This window comes from Pseudophryne corroboree, chromosome 3 (assembly GCF_028390025.1).
Source record: "Pseudophryne corroboree isolate aPseCor3 chromosome 3, aPseCor3.hap2, whole genome shotgun sequence".
NCBI classification, from domain to species: Eukaryota; Metazoa; Chordata; class Amphibia; order Anura; family Myobatrachidae; genus Pseudophryne; species Pseudophryne corroboree.
In genome coordinates, this window is record NC_086446.1 from 471,290,175 (window position 1) to 471,316,794 (window position 26,620).

General features: G+C 44.8%; 1 protein-coding gene across 1 annotated transcript in view; it reads left to right on the plus strand.

Moving 5' to 3' along the window:
- Positions 1-26,620, plus strand: part of LOC135056050 (WD repeat-containing protein on Y chromosome-like) — a 242,493-nt gene that overhangs the window by 109,416 nt on the left and 106,457 nt on the right. Inside the window, exons 13-14 of the mRNA XM_063960774.1 lie at positions 6,458-6,624; positions 20,159-20,257. Coding sequence (XP_063816844.1) covers positions 6,458-6,624; positions 20,159-20,257 — 266 coding nt within the window. The remainder of the gene's footprint in view (positions 1-6,457; positions 6,625-20,158; positions 20,258-26,620) is intronic.

Consider the following 26,620-nt stretch of genomic DNA (forward strand, 5'->3'; position numbering starts at 1 on the left):
CCATCATGTCCACCTGTGGCCTTTCCCAACGGTGTACAATCATTTGGAAGACTTCTGGATGAAGTCCCCACTCTCCCGGGTGGAGGTTTCTTAGTTGTCCACTCCGGGAATGAACACTGCTGACAGTGCTAACACATGATTTTCCGCCCATCGGAGAATCCTTGTGGCTTCTGCCATCGCCATCCTGCTTCTTGTGCCGCCCTGTCGGTTTACATGAGCGACCGCCGTGATGTTGTCTGACTGGATCAGCACCGGCCGGTGTTGAAGCAGGGGTCTAGCCTGACTTAGGGCATTGTAAATGGCCCTCAGTTCCAGAATATTTATGTGTAGGGAAGTCTCCTGACTTTTCCATAGCCTTGGAAGTTCCTTCCCTGTGTGACTGCCCCCCAGCCTCGAAGGCTGGCATCCGTAGTCACCAGGACCCAGTCCTGTATGCCGAATCTGCGGCCCCCTAGAAGATGAGCACTCTGCAGCCACCACAACAGCGACACCCTGACCCTTGGAGACAGGGTTATCCGCCGATGCATCTGAAGATGCGACCCGGACCACTTGTCCAACAGATCCCACTGGAAAATCCTTGCATGGGACCTGGCGAATGGAATTTCTTCGTAAGAAGCTACCATCTTTCCCAGGGCTTGCGTGCATTGATGCACCGACACCTGTATACGTATTAGGAGGTCTCTGTCTAGAGACAACAACTCCTTGGACTTCTCCTCCGGGAGAAACCCTTTTTATCCTGTTCTGTGTCCAGAACCATACCCAGGAACAGTAGACGCGTCGTAGGAACCAGCTGCGACTTTGGAATATTCAGAATCCAGCCGTGCTGTTGTAGCACTTCCCGAGATAGTGCTACTCCGATGAACAACTGCTCCCTGGACCTCGCCTTTATAAGGAGATCGTCCAAGTACGGGATAATTATTTCGGCCATTACCTTGGTAAATACCTCGGTGCCGGGGACAGACCAACGGCAACGTCTGGAATTGGTAATGACAATCCTGTACCACAATATTGAGGTACTCCTGGTGAAGAGGGTAAATAGGGACATGCAGGTAATCATCCTTGATGTCCAGTGATACCATGAAATTCTCCAGGCTTGCAATAATCGCCCTGAGCGATTCCATTTTGAACTTGAACCTTCGTATATAAGTGTTCAAGGCTTTCAATTTTAGAATGGGTCTCACCGAACCGTCTGGTTTCGGTACCACAACATTTTGGAATAGTAACCCCGGCCTTGTTGAAGGAGGGGTACCTTGCTTTCACCTGCTGGAAGTACAGCATGTGAATTGCCGCCAGTACTACCTTTCTCCGAGGGCAGCCGGCAAGGCTGATGTGAGGTAACGGCGAGGGGGAGTCGCCTCGAACTCCAGCCTGTATCCCTGTGATACTATTTGCAGAACCTAGAGATCCACCTGTGGGCAAGCCCACTGGTCCCTGAAGTTCCCGAGACGCGCCCCTACCGCACCTGTCTCCACCTGTGGAGCCCCAGCATCATGCGGTGGACTCAGAGGAAGCGGGGGAAGATTTTTGATCCTGGGAACTGGCTGCTGGTGCAGCTTTTTTCCTTCTTCCCTTGTCTCTGTGCAGAAAGGAAGCGCCTTTGACCCACTTGCTTTTCTGAAGCCGAAAGGACTGTACCTGAAAATACGGTGCTTTCTTAGGCTGTGAGGAAACCTGAGGTAAAAAAATTTCTTCCCAGCTGTTGCTGTGGATACGAGGTCCCAGAGACCATCCCCAAACAATTCCTCACCCTTGTAAGGCAGAATCTCCATGTGCCTTTTACAGGCAGCATCACCTGTCCACTGCCGGGTTTCTAATACCCTCCTGGCAGAATGGACATTGCATTAATTCTGGATGCCAGCCGGCAAATATCCCTCTGTGCATCCTTTATATATAAGACAACGTCTTAAATATGCTCAATGTTAGCAAAATATTATCCCTGTCTTAGCGTATTAATATTATCTGACAGGGTATCAGACCACGCTGCAGCAGCCCTATTTATGCTGAGGCAATTGCAGGTCTCAGTATATAACCTGAGTGTGTAAATACAGACTTCAGGATCGCCTCCTGCTTTTTATCAGCAGGTTCCTTCAAGGTGGCCGTATCCTAAGACGGCAGTGCCACCTTTTGACAAACGTGTGAGCGCCTTATCCACCCTAAGGAATATCTCCCAACGTGACCTATCCTCTGGCGGGAAAGGGTACGCCATCAGTAACTTTTTAGAAATTACCAGTTTCTTATCGGGGGAAACCACGCTTCTTTACACACTTCATTAATTCATCTGATGGGGGAACAAAACACTGGCTGCTTTTTCTCCCCAAAAATAAAACCCCTTTTATGTGGTACTTGGGTGCATGTCAGAAAATGCGTAACACATTTTTCATTGCCGAGATCATGTAACGGATGTTCCTAGTGGATTGTGTATATGTCTCAACCTCGTCGCCACTGGAGTCAGACTCCGTGTCGACATCTGTGTCTGCCATCTGAGGTAACGGGCGTTTTTTGAGCCCCTGATGGCCTTTGAGACGCCTGGGCAGGCGCGGGCTGAGAAGCCGGCTGTCCCACAGCTGTTACGTCATCCAGCCTTTTATGTAAGGAGTTGACACTGTCGGTTAATACCTTCCACCTATCCATCCACTCTGGTGTCGGCCCCACAGGGGGCGACATCCCATTTATCGGCCTCTGCTCCGCCTCCACGTAACCTTCCTCATCCAACATGTCGACACAGCCGTACCGACACACCGCACACACACAGGGAATGTTCTGACTGAGGACAGGACCCCACAAAGTCCTTTGGGGAGACAGAGAGAGAGTATGCCAGCACACACCAGAGCGCTATATAATGCAGGGATTAACACTATAACTGAGTGATTTTTCCCCAAATAGCTGCTTGTATACATATATTGAGCCTAAATTTAGTGCCCCCCCTCTCTTTTTAACCCTTTGAGCCTGAAAACTACAGGGGAGAGCCTGGGGAGCTGTCTTCCAGCTGCACTGTGAAGAGAAAATGGCGCCAGTGTGCTGAGGGAGAAGCCCCGCCCCTATTTCAACTGACTTTCTCCCACTTTTTCTGGAATACTGGCAGGGGTAATTTTACATCTATATAGCCTCTAGGACTATATATGATGTAGATTTGCCAGCCAAGGTGTCATATATTGCCCTCAGGGCGCCCCCCCCCCCCCCCCCAGCGCCCTGCACCCATCAGTGACCGGAGTGTGAGGTGTACATGAGGAGCAATGGCGCACAGCTGCAGTGCTGTGCGCTACCTTGGTGAAGACCGAAGTCTTCTGCCGCCGATTTTCCGGACTCTTCATGCTTCTGGCTCTGTAAGGGGGACGGCGGCGCGGCTCCGGGAACGAACACCAAGGTCGGGTCCTGCGGTCGATCCCTCTGGAGCTAATGGTGTCCAGTAGCCTAAGAAGCCCAAACTACCACCTGTTAGGTAGGTTCGCTTCTTCTCCCCTTAGTCCCTCGCTGCAGTGAGTCTGTTGCCAGCAGATCTCACTGTAAAATAAAAAAACTAAATATACTTTCTTTCTAGGAGCTCAGTAGAGCCCCTAGTGTGCATCCAGCTCAGCCGGGCACAAGAATCTAACTGAGGTCTGGAGGAGGGTCTTAGTGGGAGGAGCCAGTGCACACCAGGTAGTCCTAAAGATTTTTTTAGTTGTGCCCAGTCTCCTGCGGAGCCGCTAATCCCCATGGTCCTTACGGAGTCCCAGCATCCACTTAGGACGTCAGAGAAAAGTAGTTAGCGAGCGATCAACTCGGAGGGCCTATGTATGGGTGGCGCTTGGAGATCATGTGATCTCCCATCGCCACACCCGCTGCGTCAGTGCTGACGTCACCAACTTGCCAATATGCCGGGTTGGAATCAGTGGTGTGAAAGGGGCCTGAGGTGGGTTGTGTCCGGGAAACTCCTGTGTCAGGCTCCCGGGTGCGGCAAGCTAATTTCGGTGTAAAAGAAGTATAATTGAGAAGAGTAGATGGATTCAGTGCATATTCTATTAGTACAAAACAGAGATGGCCATGACACTATATAAATGACAGAGGGCATTCCAGTAGTGTTAAAAAAAAATGGTGGCCACTGACACTCTATGTAAATGACAAGAAGTAGACAGATTCAATACGTATTGTAATAGCTTTAAAAAAAAAGATGGCCCTTGAGACTTTATGTTAATGATAAGTGTGACAGACTCAGCAATACCTCCCAACTTTAAGCAGGACAGTAATGCATTGAAGGGACAGTCCTGCAGATGAGAACTTTTGTCCCAATTACAAGATAGCTGAAAGATCTGCCCCACTAGTGGGTGCTATTCAATGTTACATGTAACAGATACAAGTGACACAGAATTAAATTAGTGTTTTTAGGCAAGGGGAATTGGGCTAGGGATGTGTAGTAGTATCAAAAACAGATGGTCCTCCTGATACTGAAACTTTACAGAAAGCTACAGAAACTACCAAAGTTGCTTTATGTTGTTACAGACTTCTGTACAGCAATGATGTCATATAGTTTGCCCTACACACTTAGCGATTATACTGAAAGATATGAACGATCTCGTTCATTAATGAACGAGATATCGTTTATATCTTTCATTGTGTAGGCACCAACAATGAACAATGCATGGCCCCGCGCTCGTTCATCGTTGGTGCCGGGTCGTTTATATGTGCATGCCAATATGGACAATCTCATCCATATTAGCATGCAGGGCTATGTGGCCGGGTGACAGGGGGAGTGAAGAAACTTTACTCCCCCGTCACTTCCCACCCCCCCACGCCACCGGGTCGCATGTCGACCGAATCGTCCGTCAGGCACTTCGGCGGAACATGCCCAGTGTGTAGGGCCCTTAAGACTATAGTATGTCTTTTTTGTAGCAACAGATATATTTAATTTATTCTCTGTATGTCCTTCTCATTTTTATTCTGTATATTTCTGTTATACAAGCATTTTGCAGCTCTACCTAAGAACTAATGCAGACAGAGGAACTTTATTTTATAGTAATTGTAGTTTTGTGTGACAGAGTGTAGCAATGTTGTTGCAACAAAGTAAAACAAATAACAACAGTGAATAGTGAAGAAAGATGAATGTTAGAGCTCAAACATCTCTTTTCAAACTAATTTGATAAATATCAACTGAAATCTATAGCTTACAAGTGAATAGGTTAGAAACAACTTTAATGTTTGCTGATTGTTCCTGCAGAAAATAGCGGAACAGTTAATTCCAATATGATTTGCAAAGCAGAACAGAATTCATTACATTTATATGGAAAATGTACATTTCACATTCAAATTTACTACTAACACTGTCATACCAGATCTATATGCTATCATTGGGTGAAAATATACACATTTTTGTGCCTGGATTAGAATCATAGCTGTGTTTTGCAGCATACATTTGGGTGCAAAATGTGTTTATGTGGATGTGACATTAGTTTTACATGGGTATGGATTAAAAGATTGACAGTACACAGGTCAATAGGTCGACACTAGATGGTCGACTGGCAATAGGTCGACAGAGTCAAAAGGTCAACAGAGCAAAATATTGACAAATGGTTAACATGGACTAAGGTCAACAGGTCCAAAAGGTCACAATGCAAATGGTCGACACAGAAAATGTAGACACATGGGTTTTTGTTATTTTAGCCCATATCATAACCCTCCCCCGAGTGCCTAGCTCTTACTGTCCCCTTCTACAGGCTAACCCTAACCCTCCACCAAGTATCTATCCCTAACCCTCCGGCAGCCTAACTTTAACCCTCCCCCTAGTGCCTAACCATTACTGTCCCCTTCTGCAGGCTAACCCTAACCCTTCGCCAAGTATCTATCCCTAACCCTCCCCTCCGGCAGCCTAACCCTCCCCATATTGCCTAACCCTTACTGTCCCCTTCTGCTGGCTAACCCTACTCTTCCGCCAAGTGTCTATCCCTAACCCTCCCCTCCGGCAGCCTAACCCTAACCCTCCTCTCAGCAGCCTATCCCTAACCCTCCCCTAGTGCCTAACCCTAACTCTCCCCTAGTGCCTAACCCTAACTCTCCCCTAGTGCCTAACCTTAACCCTTTCCCTAGCACTTAACCCTTATAGTTCCCTTCTGCAGGCTAACTCTAAACCTGCGCCAAGTGCCTAACCTTAACCCTCCCCTACAGCAGCCTAACCCTCCCCCCCAAGTGTCTAACCCTAACCCTAAAAAATATGTAAAAATTATGAAAAACATGTTGAACCTTCTCTATGTTGCATGTTAACCTTTTGAATCCATCGACCTAAGTCCATGTCAACCATTTAACTGTTGACATTTTGACCCTGTCGCATGTCGACCATCTGGTGTCTACCTATTGACTATCTATTTATTTACTTTCTATCTACCTATTGACTGTCTTTTTACTGTATATCTACCATCTGGATGATGTTTTACATTACAGTAAATATTTACATAAATTGCTAAGTTTACCTCCCAACCTCCCCCAGAACACTTATGTTTCTGCGGATGAGTCGTGGAAAGGAGGCCACCTGCACAGAGAGGACATCCTTGCTGCGGATCACTGCCCTTCTCTGGGACTCCTGGTGACGGCCAGTTTTGATGGAGAAATAATTGTGTGGAACACAGAAACACAAAGGATGTATCTTCATCTAAGGTAATAAAAAGAAATTGATCTCCAAAAACAAGGTATAACAGCTCTGGCCACATTCATTAGGTGTTGAAGCAGTGACTTTTTAAATTGTGAAATGGGTATGTTCATTAAACTAAGAAGCCAAAATTCAGGTGTAGTAGGGAGTGGGAGGCTGGTAATCTTTTCTGAGAAGGAGTGAATCTGTCGCCAGAACTTGGATAGCAATGGACAGAGCCACCAAATATGTAAGGGGTACCCTGTGATTGGCCACATCTCCAGCATATACTGGGGAGATTTGGATTCATTTGATGAAGAGTTGTTGGGCACCTATACCATTAAGATAGGATCTTATATTGAGTTTCCAATACTTGAACTGAAGAGGAACATGCAAATGTGTAGTTATATATCCGGAGCCATTGATCCTCCATCAAGCTCTTAATTAACTCTTTATGCCATGCAGAGGTGTAGCTCGGCATTGGGTCTGCAAAACCAGTCAGACACACCTGATATAGGTTAGATATCAAATGTCTTGGTGGGTCCTGCGAGAGAAGTAAGGATTCAAAAGGGGTCAGACCTCATCCCTCTCTTCGGGCAGGCAATGAAGAGATTTATGGCCTATTCAGGTTGGATCGCAGTAAGCGATCGAACCGCAAAAAAATATGAAAAAGATGCAGTCTTGCAGTCTCATGCGCAGCGCCCGTCCTGCGCATGGGCCTGCATTTACTGCGGGGGGGGGGGGGGGGCACAGAAAATGCTACCATTTTATACCTGTCAATCAGGCAAAGGCGGTCGCTGGGCGGGAGGTTCCGGTAATGCTCCGTTTCCAGGGTGGAGACGAAGCGTTGCGGGGGCGGAGGCCGGCAAGTGGGGGATGGTGCAGCTCGAACGGGGGAGTGGCGGGGCGTAATTGTGGTGGGGCGTGATCGCGGCGGCTGCGTGTCGTCACATGCAGTCACAGCAATCGGAAACATGGCAGCGAACCTCCTGGTGTGCCGCCGGCAGGAGGCAACCTTCATTTCTGCTTACAAGCAGAAATTGCAATGCGATCACAATTTCTGCTTGTTGAAGGGGGGGAGGCGGCGGTCAGCATGCTGGGCGGCCTTGCCCTGCGATGGACAGCCTCCAGCATGCAAACAGAAGGATTGCAAATTCTGCTAATTAGTAGAATTTGCAATCTTTGCTGAATTAGGCCCTAAGTGCCTAATCTGAACGTAGATCCAGAATGAACTTGATGGAAGACCAAGGGCATCGCGGAGATCTGTAAATGATTGTAGCCCAGATCCATCAACCAATTGGCCTAGATAAGATATATCTGCAAGGGTCCTCCCCGTATGGGACTGTATAGTTAGAACTGGTATGATTTCTGGATTATGCATTAAAGGTGTGAGCAGCGAAACACCTGTATCAAAGGAGGAGAGCCGCCTCAACTATTTCCAGCGCTTAATAGTGGGATCTAATGTTAGATGGTGAAAGGTATGGGTCTTCTGGAACCATGGGGTGACCAGCGGGGAGAGGTTTGCTGAATGCCCTTCAATTACTGGCCAATGTTTAGTTGCCAGATGCCTAGATATTTCCACTATTCTGGCAAGATGGACCGAATGGTAGTAGCTGTGAAAATGCAGCAGCTGGAGGCCACCATTGATGCGACTCTGTACAAGTATTTTCTGTGCCAGCCTTGCTCTCCCATTGCCCCAGACAAATCGTCCCACCTGACCTTGGAGTGCCCGAAAGAAGGAGGGAGGAATAATAATTGGAAATGGTTGGAATAAATAAATCACTTTGGGTAGGATATTCATCTTCATTTTATTTATCCTGCCTATCCAGGACAATCTCAGTGTTGACCACTTCTGAAAATCAGTTTTTAATTTAGATATTAGGTGGAAGAAGTTAAGCTGGAAACAATTGGAGGTATCATTGGACAAAATAACCCCTAGATATTTAATATGAGATGGAATGAAATGGAAAAGCTTGTTTGAGCCCCTCTATTTGAGACGTTTAAGGTTACTGATTTTGCTAAATTTATTTTAAAATTGGATAAGAACTCAGATTTCTGAAATTCCATCATTAGGGCAGGTAGAGTGGTAATCGGGTTAGAAACAGATGCCAAGAGGTCGTCAGCAAACAATGCTAATTTATTTAAGGAATTTCCACTTGTATGCCATTAATGATATAATTCGCACGCGCAAAGGTCTCCATGCACAATAAGAAAATTAATGTAGATAACAGCCTTGGCAGGTGCCATTCCGAATGTGAAAAGCGTCTGATAGAGTACCATTGATACGAACTCGGGTAGAGGGAGCACAGTATAAAGTGAGAATATGTTTAAGACCGTTTGGACCCAAACCCAGGTGTCCGAGAAGGCCCTCCATGAAGCGCTAATCTATGCTGTCGAAGGCCTTCTCTGTGTCGGTGGATAGGAGGATCACATGGGATCTGCCAAGTCTGGCGAGATGGATTACAGTAAATCAATTATTTTGGTTGTATTATCTTTGGCTTCTCTGCCAGTGAAAAAAAAAACCATCTGGTCTCCATGCACCAATCCAGGAAGAAGAGGTCCCAACCGATTGCCAAATAGCTTGCCGAAAATCTTAAAGTCAGTGTTCAGGAGAGAAATTGGCCTGTGGCTCAAGCACTGGGCTGGGTCCTTATCGTCCTTATGGATTATCAAGATATATGCTTCAAGGCTCTGGGGTGAAAAAAACACATAATCAGAAATCGGATTACACGCTGTCAGAAAAAAGGCATAAGAGAGATATGGAAGGTTTTATAATAAATAATTGATAGTAAAAGATTGTTCTAGAGAAGACAAGTCATCCTCAGAAATTCAAGGAAACTAAACCAAATGAAGGCAATCTGTAATTGTTTGCTTAAATGAGGGTTGATCAAAAGAAGGTTGGCCCTTCCTGAAATTATAAAGATTTGTATAATCATTTTCAAAGGCTTTAGCAATTTCTGAGAATGTATGTATTCGTTTCCCACCAGAGTCATTCACACATTGAATGTAGGACTGTACCCTCTGAGGCCTCAAAGCCCTAGCCAACATTGAGTTGGGCTTATTGCCACATAAATAATATTTGTGTTTGCACTTATGCATTTCGAGCTTGATCCTATGCTGGATGAGCTTATTGAGTGCTTCTTCTTCTTCTTCTTCATTTGGGAACCTAGTTCTATACATTTTCCCCTTAGCACACACTTATGTGCTTCCCACACCATGACTGGAGACGTTGTATTATTATCATTAAGAGAAATATAATCAGAAATAGCTGAGGAAAATTCTTCTTTAAATCTAAGATCAGAGAGAAGGAGCTCATTAAGGTGCCAAGTCCATAGGCGAGAGGATGACGGGTTGCTACAAACGTTAGTATAGACTGGAGCATGATCAGACCATGTTATCTGGCCGATCTTACTATGAGAAAAATGTTGCAAAAACCGATGGTCTCTAAGGAAATAATCTATTCGAGAGTAAACTGAAAGGGGGATTGAATAGTAAGTATAATCTTTTACTTAGGAGTGATGTATTCTCCGAAGATCAACTAGTTCATACTCATGGAGGAGTTGTTTAATTCTTCGTTGGTCATGTATGTGACGGTTTATGTGGAGCAGGAGAGCAGTCAAACCTAGGTTCTAGGGATCAGTTGAAATCACCTCCTAGTATAAGACACCCCTCTCCCAGTGGTACAAGGAGACACAAGATTCTATTTAAAAAATTGGCACTGTTTGAGGTTAGGGAAATTTACATTAACAAATGTGTATATTTGGCAAAAAAAATTGCATTTAAGGACCTAGCATCTTCCTTCCTCCAATACATGTGAGATATCTAGAAGCGGCAATCTTTGGGAAAGTAAAATAGCAACACCTAATGATTTGTCTGAAGCATTATCGCTATGAAAAGCTTGGGGGAAATAATAATTATTCAGCTTAGGCGAAGCGTGAAGTTTAAAGTGCGTTTTCTGCACAAATGCCAAATCTATCTTCTTAGATCTGAGTACTCTCAGTAATGTGCATAATTTGTCAGGTATATTAAGACCCTTGACATTTGAGGAGCACAGCTTAGTAGCAGTGTGACCAACCTTAGCCATATTGACTTAATTGGGGATAGAGTGAAAGGTCAGACAATCCTTGTGGAAGAAAAATAGGGTAGAATGGGAGGGATTTAGAATGAGGGGGTAGGAGAAGATAATTAAAGAACCAGAAAATAAAGGAAGCAAGAAAGAAAAAGAAACAAAAAGTAACAAAAAAGATGAGCATTGATTAAACAACAATGAGAATCTGCAACCACTCTTGGACCAAATGAGAACAGTACTGAATCTCATGGTCCAAGAAATATGCGGTTTTACCCAAATGGGGGAAGTGGACGTGACCATCAACCAGGTAAATGTATACACTAAAATATAACAAGAAACTATTATTAGCAATATAAAAAACCACAAGGAATTACTTCTAAAAGAAAACATGAGAAAATATACATTTCAAGTTAAATAACCTAAGGGTCAGTAGCCATCTTACTAAAGAGATGTCCACTCAAAGTTAAGCATAACTCTGCTGTAACTATGTTTGTGTGTACCAAGGCACACAAGGTTTAATAGAATTCAACAGAAGAGGCCGCACTTCCAACGGTTAAATATGCATAACAAATATCGTAAGGAACAGGTGTTCAGGATAAAGCTTGACTAGCCTTCATCCCTTTGGGTTTAAAGTCAGGACTTGTCATCCATCCTAATAAAGAGACTATCCAAGGTTAATAATGGGCTTGTCCCTATTATATTAATCTATCATGAGTTGTAAAAGATACAGGTCTTACTAGCATGTGAAGATCTGCTGAGGATACAAAGCCCTGGCAACCGAATGGTTTACACAAGTATTATTGAAAGAAGGTATTAAAGATAATACTTGGCAAACCCTGTCAGGAGTGTGGGAATGAAGCAAGCATACAAGCAATCATCAAGTCACTGCTGGGTTATGCTGGGTGAGTTATATTGTTTCTGTGCAGGGTAAATACTGGCTGCTTTATTTTAACACTCAAATCTCTCTGCACATGTTATATCTGCCCCCCCCTGCAGTGCACATGGTTTTTCCCATTAGCTAACAAATGTGCTGCTGCAATCAGGTCTGAATTAGGCCTCAGTTCTTGTGCATGTGTGGAGACTGTATCATACAGTTTGGTTTAGTAAGTAGCGACGTCTCCAGTGTGATCCTCCAGTTCCAATACCCGATGGGTTATTTGGTTTAGATCTGTTTGTATAGCAGAGATTTTCATCTTGACTGCCTCCCAAAGTTTCTTCTCGAGATTCATAAATTCTTTTTTATAAGGCAGATCAGCTTTGGGAGGGTACAGAGATGGGCTAATACTTCTGCCAATGTAACATCAGGTGTGGGTGCAGGGTTGGAATTAAACTGAGACTCCATACGTTGGATATTTTTGGGAGTCTGGGACAGGTCAGAGGAGGAATGAGTTTCTTCTCTGAGGGTATCCATTTCAGGCATAAGGTAATGAAACAAGTTGGATTGAGTGTGAGTTTCACCCAAATTCTTAGCAACAGACATCTGAGACCTTTTCTTGGAGGTGAGATTAGTGAAAGCATGATTATAACAGCAAGTGTGGTTATAGTTATTTCTACATTACTGTCACGTTTGAATAGAGAAAGGAGGATCACAAATTATATGTGATCTACGGTGTGGTGATTACCTGCAGGAATAATCACCAATAATGTTTTCAAGTGACTGTATATATATATTTTTGTATTCTTTTCAACCGAGATGTGACAACATGGCTGACATGCAATGTCCTGCATTTGACCCCCATAGGTCCAGGCCAAGAGAGATCTGCAGACCATAAAGTTTGAGATGACATTCCTACATCAAAAGCAGAGATTTGCAAGCTCTGGACATTGAGGGCTGACAAGGCAATTTGTTGTTGTGTCAACAGAGGGGCTGTAAACAGACCAGGAATCCTGTTTCCTGGCTGATGTCATAAACCTTGCTTTCTTTGAAAGAGATTCCTACAGTACACCCATTACCTCCCCCCTTGGCTGTTGCCAAGCACCAAGTATGTAAAACCTGGTGTAGGTGTTTTGTCCAGCAGGAAAGTGGTTAAAAATCCCAAGGGAGGGGGCCTGATGAAGCTGGAGACTATATCTGTCCCACTCATGAAAATAGGTGTTGTGATCTCTTGGAGACAGCTAGTATGCTGGAGATGACCTGAGTTATTCTGTGAAGCCCCCCCACGGCAGAAATCTAAAATTCACTTGCGTAAGTGAGTAAGGTTTCTGTAAGTTTTATTTCCTTTTCATTTATTGAGATTGCTGTATTCTGTGTGTGTTTTTAAAATATTCTTAATAATCTTTGTAACCTTTTTGTAACCAAAGCTCTGAAGTATTCTTGAAATGAAAATCCTAATTTTAGTTCTGATTCTGTTGTTCTTATGAACTCCAACGCCTGTGTGGCTCACGCCTATCTATTTTTCTAAGTATTGCAGTGTGTGTGTGACAGGTAAAGCTAAAGACGACTGTAACGTCCGTAATACGTTGAAAAGTCTTTGCTGGTGGCAGCTGAAAGTATTTAAATAATCCCATGTGTCAAAAGTGACCCCGTACGTCGCATGTGGCAGTTCTCAAATTGGCATATTTGTGGAATTGGCCGTCAGCGTCGTCACAAAGTGGTGGCAAGCGGTGGGATGATAATTGTTTTTTTTTTTTATCTAAGAACTTAAGTGAAGGTGGTAATAATTCCGTGAGCGGAACATCCACTTTACCAGAATCAGAACTCAGAGCTTTATTATAATTTTAAAATCCACACAGTGAGTGGCAATCTCTGTTCCCCTCCCCATCTCTTGTATTTCTTTTCTATTATTTTATTTTGGCGAAAATGAGATCAAAGATGACTAAGTCTAAGCATCTGATGAAGGATGATGGCAAATTTGTGCGTGGGAATGATGCATCGCCCTGTGCTGCCGAGACAGTAGGGGATGTAATGCGCACTGGACTGTTACGTACTGCGGGTAGTAATGGTGCCGTGCTGATTTCTGATGTGGACTCTGTTATCGACGCAAGGTCTGTGCATATGGCCTTAGATGAATATTCGCCAACTGATATCAAGTATGGGAAAGATACAGAGCATCATGATGGCTGCAAACCTGTGCGTGGGAATGATACATCGGCCTGGGCTGCTGAGACAGTAGGAGATGTATTGCGTACTGGACTATTATGTACTGTGGGTAGTAATAGTGCGACACTGAATTCTGATGTGGACTCTGTAATCGATGTGAGGCCTGCTGTGGCTGCCTCAAATATGGATCTTATCCCCCCATTCCTGGAAACTGTCGGAGCTGCGTGCTGGACAGGGAAAAAGTGTTCCAGTGCACGAGAGGAGAGAGAGATAGGGCCTGCCAGTGCTGCACAGCTGGTGCAGAGGGAGAGTTCTATGGCAGAAACGAGTTCTGCAAACTGAGTAGCTAAGAGAGAATGTGAGCTACAAATTGCATCGCGACAAGAAAGTGATTGCTCGCGATACCATGAGACCAGGGAGGTCACCGTTAAACCTTGCCTGGATCAAGTCTCTAGTATGACGGACTATGTGAACGTGGACAGTACTGCAAATACCCAGTGGAGGTCAGGCACCTCTTACAGCTACACTGAAGGTCCTGACCTGGATAAGTATTTACAGAGTGCAATTGCATCTATGAAAACATACCCAGACTGGGCAACCCTTATGCAGCTGGTGCGACAGTTCCTTGCCTAACGCCAAGCAACTCTGGAACGTGAGGCTGCCAGGGAGATGGTAGAAAATTCCTGGCAACCATCCGAGACAGCGTCAGAAGAGCAATGGTGGGATGACCCAGCTGAACTGTTTGCCAGGATGAGTACAGATAAGCTAATTAGAGAATGTCTGCTGCAGGGTATCCCCTGCTGCAACTCTTCCCGCAGGGAGATGATCACGAAACTCACCTCTGCACAGAAAGATGAGAGCAACGCCTTCAGCCAGTATAGAATCTCATTTCTGTGGTTAGGACCAGAGATGAATCCTGGGTACTTGCTGCAGGTGCTGGAGGAAAGTTTTGAAGATGCATGGAGAGAGGCACACAGTTTGAGGAAGCTCGATACCCCATTCTGGCACGATCAGTGTCGCAGAGTGGATGATGAAAGACAACGTCTGCAAAAGCTTCTTTTATCAGCGGAAGAAGCAGTAGTCCAGCCTGCAGGGGTGCCCCAGGAGGAACAGGTACCCCCATCATCTACAATCGGTGTGGACTATGTTATGGAGTTCTCGCTTCCAAAGGTGCAGTGTACCCTACTGGGAGATGTTGGTGCGAACAGCATATTACCACCGTCTGCGCAGAATTTGCAGCTGGAAGAAGCTGATTTTCAGGAGAACCTGATTGTGGAGGAGATTATGTCGACAAGAGAGGTGGGAGTGTCAGATATTATTCCCACGAATGTGTTCGTGAGAACTGACTTTGGACAATTGATAGCACAATCTGTGCCTGACATTTCTAAGTCTGTTGAAATATGTGAATCATCTCAGGTAGTATGTGATGATGCTAAACCTTGCAATGGTATTGCTCTGTGTACAGTACCTGTAATGCTATGTGATACTGCTGGATCTTGCACAGAAGTGAATCTGGGTCAAAACGTAGTGCCCCATGAACATGTTGCATTTCCTACTGTGACAGAGACTTGTGATAATACCAGTGAAATGAACTGTATTGCTGCAGGAAATAACCCTTCTTTTCCTCAGGCGACCCCCGCTGATCCACACAACATTAATGCCGATGTATGTGATGCTGAGAATGTTACCAACCAGTGTGAACTAGAAAATAACATGCCAATGTCTATGTGTAGGGACAAAGAAATTACTCCCTGTATTGTTGAAAATGTTCAAATTGATTTACAGGTACTGAGGGGCCCCGAAAACAGGCAAACGTCTATGTATAAAGGAGGGGCAATGATTCCTTGTATTGATGATAATACTGTGTTGAATACTTTATGTAATACCACGCCTGGGGTAGCAGTAATGATACGCAGTGCAGCAGCACAGAAAATCTGTGATTTAACCCCTGCAATTGGGGAGGGTGGCTAAAAAGCCAGAGATCCCCCTCCGCCACCCTCCCTCCATGTGAAAGTTGCAAGCTCAGATACTGGCCTAGGGAAGGGAGTCAATGAGGATGATGTATTGTCTTGTATACGTGTTACCAGTACTTATGATGCATGTATCAATGTAGGAAATGATGTGTCTGTCGGGGGTGCTGCCAGCATGTTAGGTACCAGGGTTGTGTCAGGGAAGGGGGCTGTGTCAACAGCTGAGAAGGGAGAAACACACATTGCTGTCCCTCCCCCTCAGACCCCCCTTCCTGCTCTGCTCTTGCATGCAAACACCCAGCAGGGATTCCCATACACTAAAGGCCCGTACACACTGGTCGATATATCGGCCGTTCTTTTGAACGGCCGATATATCGCGGGACCGTCGGCCAGTGTGTATGGCCGATACATCTGTGAACTCCGTCGTTCACAGACGTATCGCGTCGGCCGCGCAGCACAGCCAACGGCCAATATATCTATCGATATATTGGCGCGTCGCTGTGTGTGTACGGGGCGGTCGGCCGACCGCCCGTACACATGCTGCGGCGGCCGGCGGTGATTGACAGCTGAACTGGGCGGGCGTGTGTACACGCCCGCCCAGTTCATGACGTCAGTCCCCGATGGATCGGTCAGTGTGTATGCACAGCACACTGCCCGATCCGTCCATAGATATATCTGCAGATCAATTGATCTGCAGATATATCTATCAGTGTGTACCCACCTTAAGGCTTCAGTGGAAAACTTACCTCTCCAGGTTGAACAGAGAGCCAGTTCCAATACAGCACGAGGGCAGGAAGAAATTGTTTGGGAGAAGTGTCTAGGTGTATTTTCCCCAGTATGTGTTAATGAGGAAATTTCTCCCCATTGTGGCACCACTAGACCCACGGAGTTACAGACACCTGGTAATTATGTGGGCACTGTATAAAGATGTGTCTGATGTGAGGTGTGACCTAGCTATAGGTACCAAGCAGAGGGCAATGCAGAAGGGCTGCACATTAACCCTTGGAAAGGAATCAGAAAGTATTTCTGCTGATAAGAGACTGTCTCCTTTCAACTTAGCAATGAAAGTAGAAAACTTATCAGTGTCAGGAATGACTGTGCCTGACATAGGCACTGATGTATGTAAAAAGCCTGAAATTGTGTTTAATCAGAATGAGAATTCCCATTTACAAGTACCAGATGATAAGATGAACAAAAGGTTTGGACAGGAGTGTGATGCAAGTCCTCCCATGCAAACCCCCCTCTGTCCTGACAGAGAGCAGCCAGGGAGGGGTGGGCCACAGTCAGAAGCTGCAGAACCTCTGAGGGCGAGGGCCTATCAACCTTCTCCTGAGGCTGAGCCAGGAAAGGAACCTGTTACGCTCTCTCCAGGTGTAGGTAACAGGAGTGTAGAAGTACACAGTGTTTATTCACAGAGGTTATGTATGGAGGTGGGTGACCCCAGACTTGTGGAGATGGGGCAGAATGACAAAGACTGGAGCAGTGACATCACTGATACAATAACAGCAGAGATAGCAACACAAGGAGCACCGTGTACAAAAGAGTGTGTTCCCATCACAAAACACATATTTGCCCACTATACCAAGGAAGGGCAACCAGCTGATCCTGACTTAGCATCTGTAAGGACGCAGATCAGTCAGACAGGCTGGGGAGATAAATCAGGAAGAATTTATCTCAGAAAGGGACATTTAGGTGAGGATCCCAATGTCCTAGGTATACCCCAAATGATGTGCAGGGAAACCTGTCCAGAGCATCCTGTAGGACAAGATGCCCTGACCTCAGGGCCCGTGTGGGTGAAGGGCAGGCCACCATATCAGGAAAGGGCACAAGGTGAGATTATGTGGAAGAAGAACATAGTCACCTGTCCCACCGTGAGCATTAATCCTGAGAGTACTCCCGTTGGTAATATATTCACCCATGTAGAGTTGGAAGTAACAGGGGATCATGTGAACCAAATGTGTAAAAATGTGTCTGATGTCGGTCAGAGTAAACTTAATAGATTGTCTGGAGACAATAGGAAACTCCTGAGATGGAGTCTCACCTTGCAGCAGGGTGAACAAGTGGTCAGTAGCGCAGCAATGAGTCGGTGACGTGGGTCACCGCCCCTTGTGCGCCATTTGCCGGGGGAGATGTCACGTTTGAATAGAGAAAGGAGGATCACAAATTATATGTGATCTAAGGTGTGGTGATTACCTGCAGGAATAATCACCAATAATGTTTTCAAGTGACTGTATATATATATTTTTGTATTCTTTTCAACTGAGATGTGACAACATGGCTGACATGCAATGTCCTGCATTTGACCCCCATAGGTCCAGGCCAAGAGAGATCTGCAGACCATAAAGTTTGAGATGACATTCCTACATCAAAAGCAGAGATTTGCAAGCTCTGGACATTGAGGGCTGATAAGGCAATTTGTTGTTGTGTCAACAGAGGGGCTGTAAACAGACCAGGAATCCTGTTCCCTGGCTAATGTCATAAACCTTGCTTTCTTTGAAAGAGATTCCTACAGTACACCCATTACCTCCCCCCTTGGCTGTTGCCAAGCACCAAGTATGTAAAACCTGGTGTAGGTGTTTTGTCCAGCAGGAAAGTGGTTAAAAATCCCAAGGGAGGGGGCCTGATGAAGCTGGAGACTATATCTGTCCCACTCATGAAAATAGGTGTTGTGATCTCTTGGGGACAGCTAGTATGCTGGAGATGACCTGAGTTATTCTGTGAAGCCCCCACGGCAGAAATCTAAAATTCACTTGCGTAAGTGAGTAAGGTTTCTGTAAGTTTTATTTCCTTTTCATTTATTGAGATTGCTGTATTCTGTGTGTGTTTTTAAAATATTCTTAATAATCTTTGTAACTTTTTTGTAACCAAAGCTCTGAAGTATTCTTGAAATGAAAATCCTAATTTTAGTTCTGATTCTGTTGTTCTTATGAACTCCAACGCCTGTGTGGCTCACGCCTATCTATTTTTCTAAGTATTGCAGTGTGTGTGTGACAGGTAAAGCTAAAGACGCCTGTAACGTCCGTAATACGTTGAAAAGTCTTTGCTGGTGGCAGCTGAAAGTATTTAAATAATCCCGTGTGTCAAAAGTGACCCCGTACGTCGCATGTGGCAGTTCTCAAATTGGCATATTTGTGGAATTGGCCGGCAGCGTCGTCACAATTACAATTGACCTTGAGTGTTGGAACCCCAGACAGTGGTCAACGTCCATCATCTCCCACAGTATTTCAGGTGATCAGGGGGTCATGGTCTTGCAGAAAGAGAGGTAATCAAACAATGTATATCATAGGCTCCAGGCTTAAGTGGTCACGTAATGTTATGCGGGTGAGTATCCGGGAAATCACTGCACCGGATTCCAAGCGTACCCGGCTTCACAAGAGCTAAACTTGGGAAGATTAAGATAATAGGGACCTCTGAATTTAGTCTAGAACTGTTAGTTATGCCAAAGCTGCACTGTCTCACGCCTGCACAATGCAGCAGACAGGCTACGTTCCCAACTTTTGTAACTTAACTCAGCTTGCCTGTAATAATGTTAGTTCACTCAGTGTATATTCCAGGAGAACTACTGAGCCCATGAATTGGATATTTCCAGTTTAATGCTTACACTTTTTCGGTCTGAGAATTAAATTACCAGGAACTGGCACCATGCATTCCAATCCCACCTGTGTTAGTTTAAGATGAAGAGGGGTGGGAGTTAGATATTATTATTCAGTGTTGTTAGCTGTAAATTTCCCCTTTTTATAGTTTTGCAAACAAAGCTAAACCAGGGAGTTAGCTATTCGGCCTTTGTTAGCTCCAAGAGTCTAAGTTCAGGATCCAGACTCAGGCACAGGACAATGACCGTAGCTCTTGGTATATACTCGCTCCCACTCTACTAGATGTCCTTCAGGAGTGCAAGTAAAAGAGGTGGGGTTCCAATCATGCAGACGGAGCAACAACTCGGGCACTCACCCACATCACCAGGAACCACCACCAAGACTCGGGCACCAGTCCCCAATGAACCGTACAGCTCCCTTCCGCCACCACGGAGACCGGAGTTCCAAAATGGTGGGTGCCACACACCTCTGGAGGACAAGCATCTTCCCACTAGATGCTGGGCTCGGCAAACAGGACACCCCGGCCGTAAGTTCAGGAGTCGCCTCCTCAGATGCCACTGGATGGCGGAAGAACTGGGTGCTGCTGTAAGTAATCAGGCTCTCCCTTAGCTGGGGGTCCATTTGGTGCTGAGAATCGAGGTCCCAGCTTTTATATAGGAGGAAGGCTACAACTTGCTGAGAAGCCGAGAAGCTGAAGTACAGAAGCTGGGTCCAATAGGGACTCTTTAGAGCCATTTTGGCTGCAGATAGTGCCTGTAAAATTACTAAAAGAAGGCTATCAGCCCGGAGCTCATGAACGGCCCGTCCGCTCAGGATGGCTGCCAGGCCACGCCCCCTATTATATATTTTATGATCAACAGTAAATCTGACATTTTTATTTTGGCTCCGCAGAGACTCTAGCAAACAACGCAGACCAAACACTGGTGGAAGAGCTGTAGTCTTAAGGCCAATGAGTCGTTATCGTCAGAGGAGACAAAGCTGTGATATCAGGTGAGATTTGAAGGCAAAAACCTCCAGCATTTAACTCTAAGTGCGCCATCCTCTGGAACCCCTTCCCCCAGACTGTCTATCAGTCTCTCCAGCTTTAAACGCACCCTTAAAATGTAACTTTTTATTAAAGTGAACCAGCCTGACTCATAACTTAATACTGTACTCCTCCACTATGTATTCTTCGCTGTTCACCCTTTAACTGTTCACCACTTACCCTTAGTTTGTACCTTCTTAAGAGCAGGGCCATTCACCCTATTGCTCTCCCTTAGCACACGCCATGGCACCAGTCCTCAACTCACTTGTCTCCTTTTCCCTTTCAGTGACTCTGACTCTGTTTGTCACCCATACACTGGTCTAGGATCACTGAGTATTGAATCAATTCCCACCCACAACTCATCATTGTATGCTCCAGCAAGCTTCAGTGAGTTGCTTTACCCTTGCCCCTGTTATCTGTCCAACCAACTATGTGGTGTGATTTTAATATTTGGTTCTGATGCTCAGTGGTGCCAGGGGGGGGTAGACGGGTATTCTTTACTCGAGCCCGGGACTGTTGGAAGGGGCCAGGGCTGATGGAGGGTCCTGGGTCCCGCTACCCCCTCTTCCCCGATGCAGACAGTGAGCAGACAAACAGAGAGGACTGCCTGCTGCTGCTTCCGCAGAATCTCTCCACCAACTCAGCACATGCTGTTGTGGGCTGAGCTAGGGAGAGAGGTAGCAGCAGCAGTCAGCCTCTCTCTGAAGTGCGGTGGGGCGGCGATCGCACCTGCCCCCCGCTGCATACCTGCCCCCCACCAAATCTAATATAGGCTTCCCCCCTGAGCCAGCGCGCGGACGCTTTGCTGTCACACATTATAAATATTTTTTCTTATTTTGTTAGATGGGGGTCTAGCCATGCCTCCTCCATTGGCCATACCCCCTCCCATTACCTGGGTACTGCAGAGCTGTCGGTGCCCCTGCTGATGCTATGTATTTATGCTACAGTCGGCCATTGTGTACTGTATTTCTGCTCTGATATCCTGTTACTGTGTTCTCTGTGTACCCTGTACAGCACTGTGTATACTTTGTGGTACCTTTAAAGCAATAATGAAGAAAAATAATAATAATAATAATAATAATACGACCCTAATGATGCATTCTCTCTGCAAACTCTGCTATGTGCTATGTTCACTCAGATAGCGGACCAATGGGATCCACAATACTATTATATAGACATTCCATAGACATTACTATTCAAGCAGCAGTAAACTGACACAGGCACAGAAAGACCGATGGATCATTTATAATGCTAATATTATGGGTCAAATTTAACAATGAGTTATATTCTTGTTATCACTCGTTACGAATGTTAAATGGTGCACCAACCAATCAGCTCCTGTCATTTTTTCATACACATGGCAGTTAGGGGCTGATTGCCTGGAGCACCATTTAACATTCCTAATGAGTGATAACAAGAATATCACTCATTGTTAAATCTACACCTAAATGTCACCACATCACAAAGTTGGAAATTACTGAATACAAGTCTTCCTTTGTTCTAAGGTACAACACCAGGAAAGTAGGGAAGGGTTTCGCGAATGCAGCCATCACCCAGGGGCACAGGGCCCTGGGGGAAGCACCATCGCACTGCTACCACGTACCCTGCAGTGTGGAGAGGCGTCTAGGCAGTTCTACACTTTCTCCTGCTGGCAGCCCCGCCCCCTCTCATTATGTCACATGTTCTAGTGCGGAACTAGCACAGAACACTTACCACCTCTAATACCCATTACTATTGAGTTGGTTTACATGGGTAGACTAAATAGGTGAAGTGGTTCTTATCTGCTGTCAAATTCAGTGTTTCTATGCAGCAACCTGCAGTCTTTTGGCTGTGATGGTGATGGATTTTTTTAAATCTCTTTTCTTGATATGTGTGATCTTTCTATAATATCTAGAGAAACTAGTAACAGCATCACTTCAGCACCTGTTATGGAAACTTGTGTCTTGTAAAGAACTGTGTGCCAATACTGTAGATATAATGAGATTCGAAGTCACCTTGGAGTTCTGTGCCCTTTATAAAGGCACTTAGCTAAGTAGGGACACAAGTTTTCTCATTGAACACTGATGTGATGACATCAGAACTCATTATTAATACTGAGGTTTATTATTTCCAGGAATTTATAAATATATTAATGTCACATGTGTAAAATAAAGACATATTCATCTAGTTTAAAAATAGGATTTCAGACATTTCATTCCGATTCTTGCATTTTCTGGAGAGCAATAAAATAAAATGCATCCTTTCATAAAACTGTATCTAGCAATGTGTCTCACTAATTAGCTGCTAATTAATTTATATTGCCCTGTATAATGAAGAGTTCAATTATAATCTCTCTATTACCACTGAGTAGTTTTTCTATAATTAACTTGTAACGATGCCTGTAAAACAGTATGAATACTTTGCTGCAATGTCACCTTGTGTCAGACATGTTACTCGAGTCTACAGTATGTTGTTGTAGCTTTAAATGTAGGTAAATATAATGGTGCCCATACACTTGTGAGATAATCGGTGCTAATCTTCGATTTTGACCGGATCTGTGAGAGAAATCGAAGGATTGTATGTCCATTTTGGGTACCTTGCGACGCGATACGCGGGCACGCACGCCGGTCGAATCTCGTGTCTCAAGATAGTATGTGCTGCATTTAATATTTATCGCATCGCAGTGCAATTGCATGTGTTTTAAAAACACATGCGTTATATCGCACTGCGATGCGCGATGGACACCCACCGGGAGCAGACGGATGCTGACAGCTGCGCCTGCCAAAACGAACAAGTATCCCGTGTAGGAACACGGTCATCCTCATCTGATCCCCAATTGGCATCACAGAAAACTTCCAAAGTCGTACCTTTTGACTTTGTAAACACCAACTTTAATGAACTTGTACCTTGTAAGTACCTTAAGATTCTTTTGACTGCAATCCAGTGTTTCCTCCCAGGGTTAATTGCAAACTGGCTTGCCCGGCTCACTGCATGTGCGATGTTGGAGCAAGTCCCAATACTTGCATACATCAAGCTACCAACAGCACTTTTATAAGGAATCTCTCTCATTCCTCTATCTCCTCCTGGCTGGTTGGTGACATGCCCATTACCATCTTTATGCTTTTGTCAGTAGGAGTGCTCACTGGTTTTGCATCAGGCATTCCATACTTGTGAAGTATTGCTTCAACATATGTCTGTAATCAATTGTAACAGTCCCATCTTTCAGCTTTTGTACAATCCTCATGCCTAACAAATGATTTGCAGGGCCTAAATCCTTTAGCTTGAATCTTTGTTTCAGCTGCTGTTTTACATTAGTACTGTGCTCTTCTTGACCTGCTAGCAATAGATCATCCATATATACAACTATAATGAACTGCTTTTCTTCTATAGTTTTGTGATATAAGCAGTGATCAGTCTCTGACCTAACAAAGTTCATCTCTAGCGACACAGCATCCAGCTTTACATACCAACAATGACCACTTTGCTTTAGGCCGTACAAAGATTTCTTTAAGAGGCAGACTTTTCCCTCTTGGAACATATTCCATTTAGGAATGCAGAATCAAAGTCTAACTGCTACAATAAATCAAGAAGTGTACCAATGGCAATGACTAACCTCAAGGTGCTGTACCTTGCGACAGATGAAAAGATCTCTCTGTAGTCAATCCCGGATTTTTGTGTGTATCCTTTAGCAACAAGGCGGGCTTTATAATGAGCAATAGTACCATCCGCATTCAGCTTTCTGCAAAAGGCCCACTTGTTCTTGATTGTCTTACGGTTATTCAGCCTGTCAACTACAGTCCATGTACTGTTATCATCCAGAGCTGACAGCTCTGTATCTATTGCTGACTTCCATTCTTTCCACTCACTACTTGATTTTGCTTCCTGTATATTTTTGGGTTCACAGTAAGCTATATTTGCATATTCCTCAGTTTTTTTTGGATGGAACACCTCTATTGCTCCTCATGGAACTACTTTTTCCTGATTGGTTATCCGCATTAACTCTTTCAGGTTCAGACACGCTTTCCGCTGACTGTATATCCAGCGATACAAATTGTTGCTGTGATTCTTGTTCCACTGTTCCAGTGATTGGTGCTGTCTCATGGTACATCTCTAGACTTTAGAAGACATTTGTTTGTAATGTCCCAAAGATTGTATCCGTTGCTTTCTTCACAGTATCCTAGCATAATACATTCCACTGACGTTGGATCTAATTTACGTCTTTTCTCCTTAGGTATATGTGCATAAGCTTTACAGCCGAAGACACGGAGATGATTGACAGCTGGCTTTTTCTTGGCACATGCCTCCAGTGGTGTATTACCTTTTAAAGCTACTGTGGGCACACGGTTTTAAGATACTGCAGTAGACACTGCTTCTGCCCAAAAGCTTTTCTCCAGGCGTGCGCCACTCAACATAATCCGTGCGCTCTCAACAATTGTATGATTTGCACGCACACTCACACCATTTTGTTCTTACGTGTAAGCAATTGTTAGTTGATGCTGTATGCCATATTTTTTCAGTAACTGTGCTGAAACTCTGTCGGATTGAAGGCTTTTAATTTCAGACCCGTCTGAGTCTCCACCAGGTTCTTGTATTCCACAATTTTATTGACAACTTCACTCTTAGCTTTCATGAAATATACGTGTCATTCTTGTGGCATCATCAATAAATGTTATAAAATATCTGTAGCCACTCAATGATTCTATCTCCATCGGACCACATACGTCAGTATGCACTAGAGTTAGTGGTATTTCCGCTTTACTAGTAGACTTAGGAAGTGGGGTGCGAGTTTGCTTTCCTTCTATACAACTCTCAAACACAGGTCTAGTACCTTTTGTGAATAAGGCAGAACCCTCAGCATGTGTCTCGACAGAATATGTTCTTGGAACTGCAGCAGCGCTCTTACAATTTCTGTTGTCAGCTTGGTATAGTTTGACTTCAAAGCTACTACCAGGAAATCGAATTCTGGTATCAGATTCTGTAACATCATCACCGCCACTTCCTCGTCATCCACCTGTGCCCCCACAGATGCCAACTGCTGAGCTATTGACAGTATTTTATCAATATAATCGTTCATGTCTTTACAGGCACTTAACTTTGTCCTGTACAGCATACGCCTCAAGTATATTCTTCTCATCAGACCTTTGTCCTCATATGCCATTTGCAGAGCTGCCCATATGTCTTTGGCTGACACTTTCCCACTGATAATGGAGTAGACGTGTTGTTCCATGGCCAAGCCTATAGTAACGATGGCTCTCTCCACTTCAACTGGGTTTGGGTCTGCTCCTGGCTCAATTGTGACTTTCGACAACATCTCCCGCTAAACTGCATCTCCATGGCAAATTTCCACATTGTGTAATTCTCTGAGCCTTTTAGCTTTGTAAAGTTCACGCTGTTCCCTGTACTGTACATTCTTCTCTATATTTAATAAAAGTACTCCTTTTTTAATGATGTACCTATGTTTTAGAATGCCTTTCCAACTTGGGGTCCTGGGCCCATAACCTATTGGCAGAGTGTTGCGGTGTCGGATAGGGATGTTAGTCCACACAATGTCACTTAACCAGGATGATTGGTTTATTCAGATAACAGAGCTAACAGCTTGTAGTATATAGAAGATGTTCTGCAGCAGCAGGAACTCACAATATACATGTGAAACAGTGCAGCAGTAACACAGCGTCTCAGTACACACAGGATGCGGCTGTATACACACAGGGTGCAGCTGCGGGCTAGACAAGGTCACACACTGCGGAGAGCAGAAGCTACACTTCAGTGCAGTTGTCTCTCCCAGGAAGAACTCTCTCAGACTGTGCACTAAGAACCTCCTCCTGCACTGAGCTGACACTAGGAGGGAAAACACTAGAGCAGTGAAGCTGCCTCTAGTGCTGGGAACGGAGTCAGACCACAGAGTGATCCACTGTCTAACAGTTCAGACCTTCCCCTGGTGTGCAAGCCTGCATCTGTGACTATATGCAAATGCTAGTATAAGCGCTTACCCTGGTGTACAAGCGTGCATTTGTGATTACTTGCTAATGCTAGTATCAGCCCTTCCCCTGGTGTACAAGCGTGCGTCTGTGACTATGTGCTAATGCTACTATCAGCCCTTCCCCTGGTATCAATAAACACTACTACATCATTGCCGTACAACCACCGACAGATTACCCAACGCCTGATTCGTTCTATTTTTAGACAGCATTCTTTTTTGGTGCTTCTCTGTCTTGCAGCAATTCAAAGCTTTCAGCCTGATTGATTGATTGATTGATTGATTGATTGAATGACAAGAACAGTCTCCATAGTAACAGAGAACAGTGGCAGACTGAAGGACTCATACAGGAGCGGTGTCAGTCATGTCATAG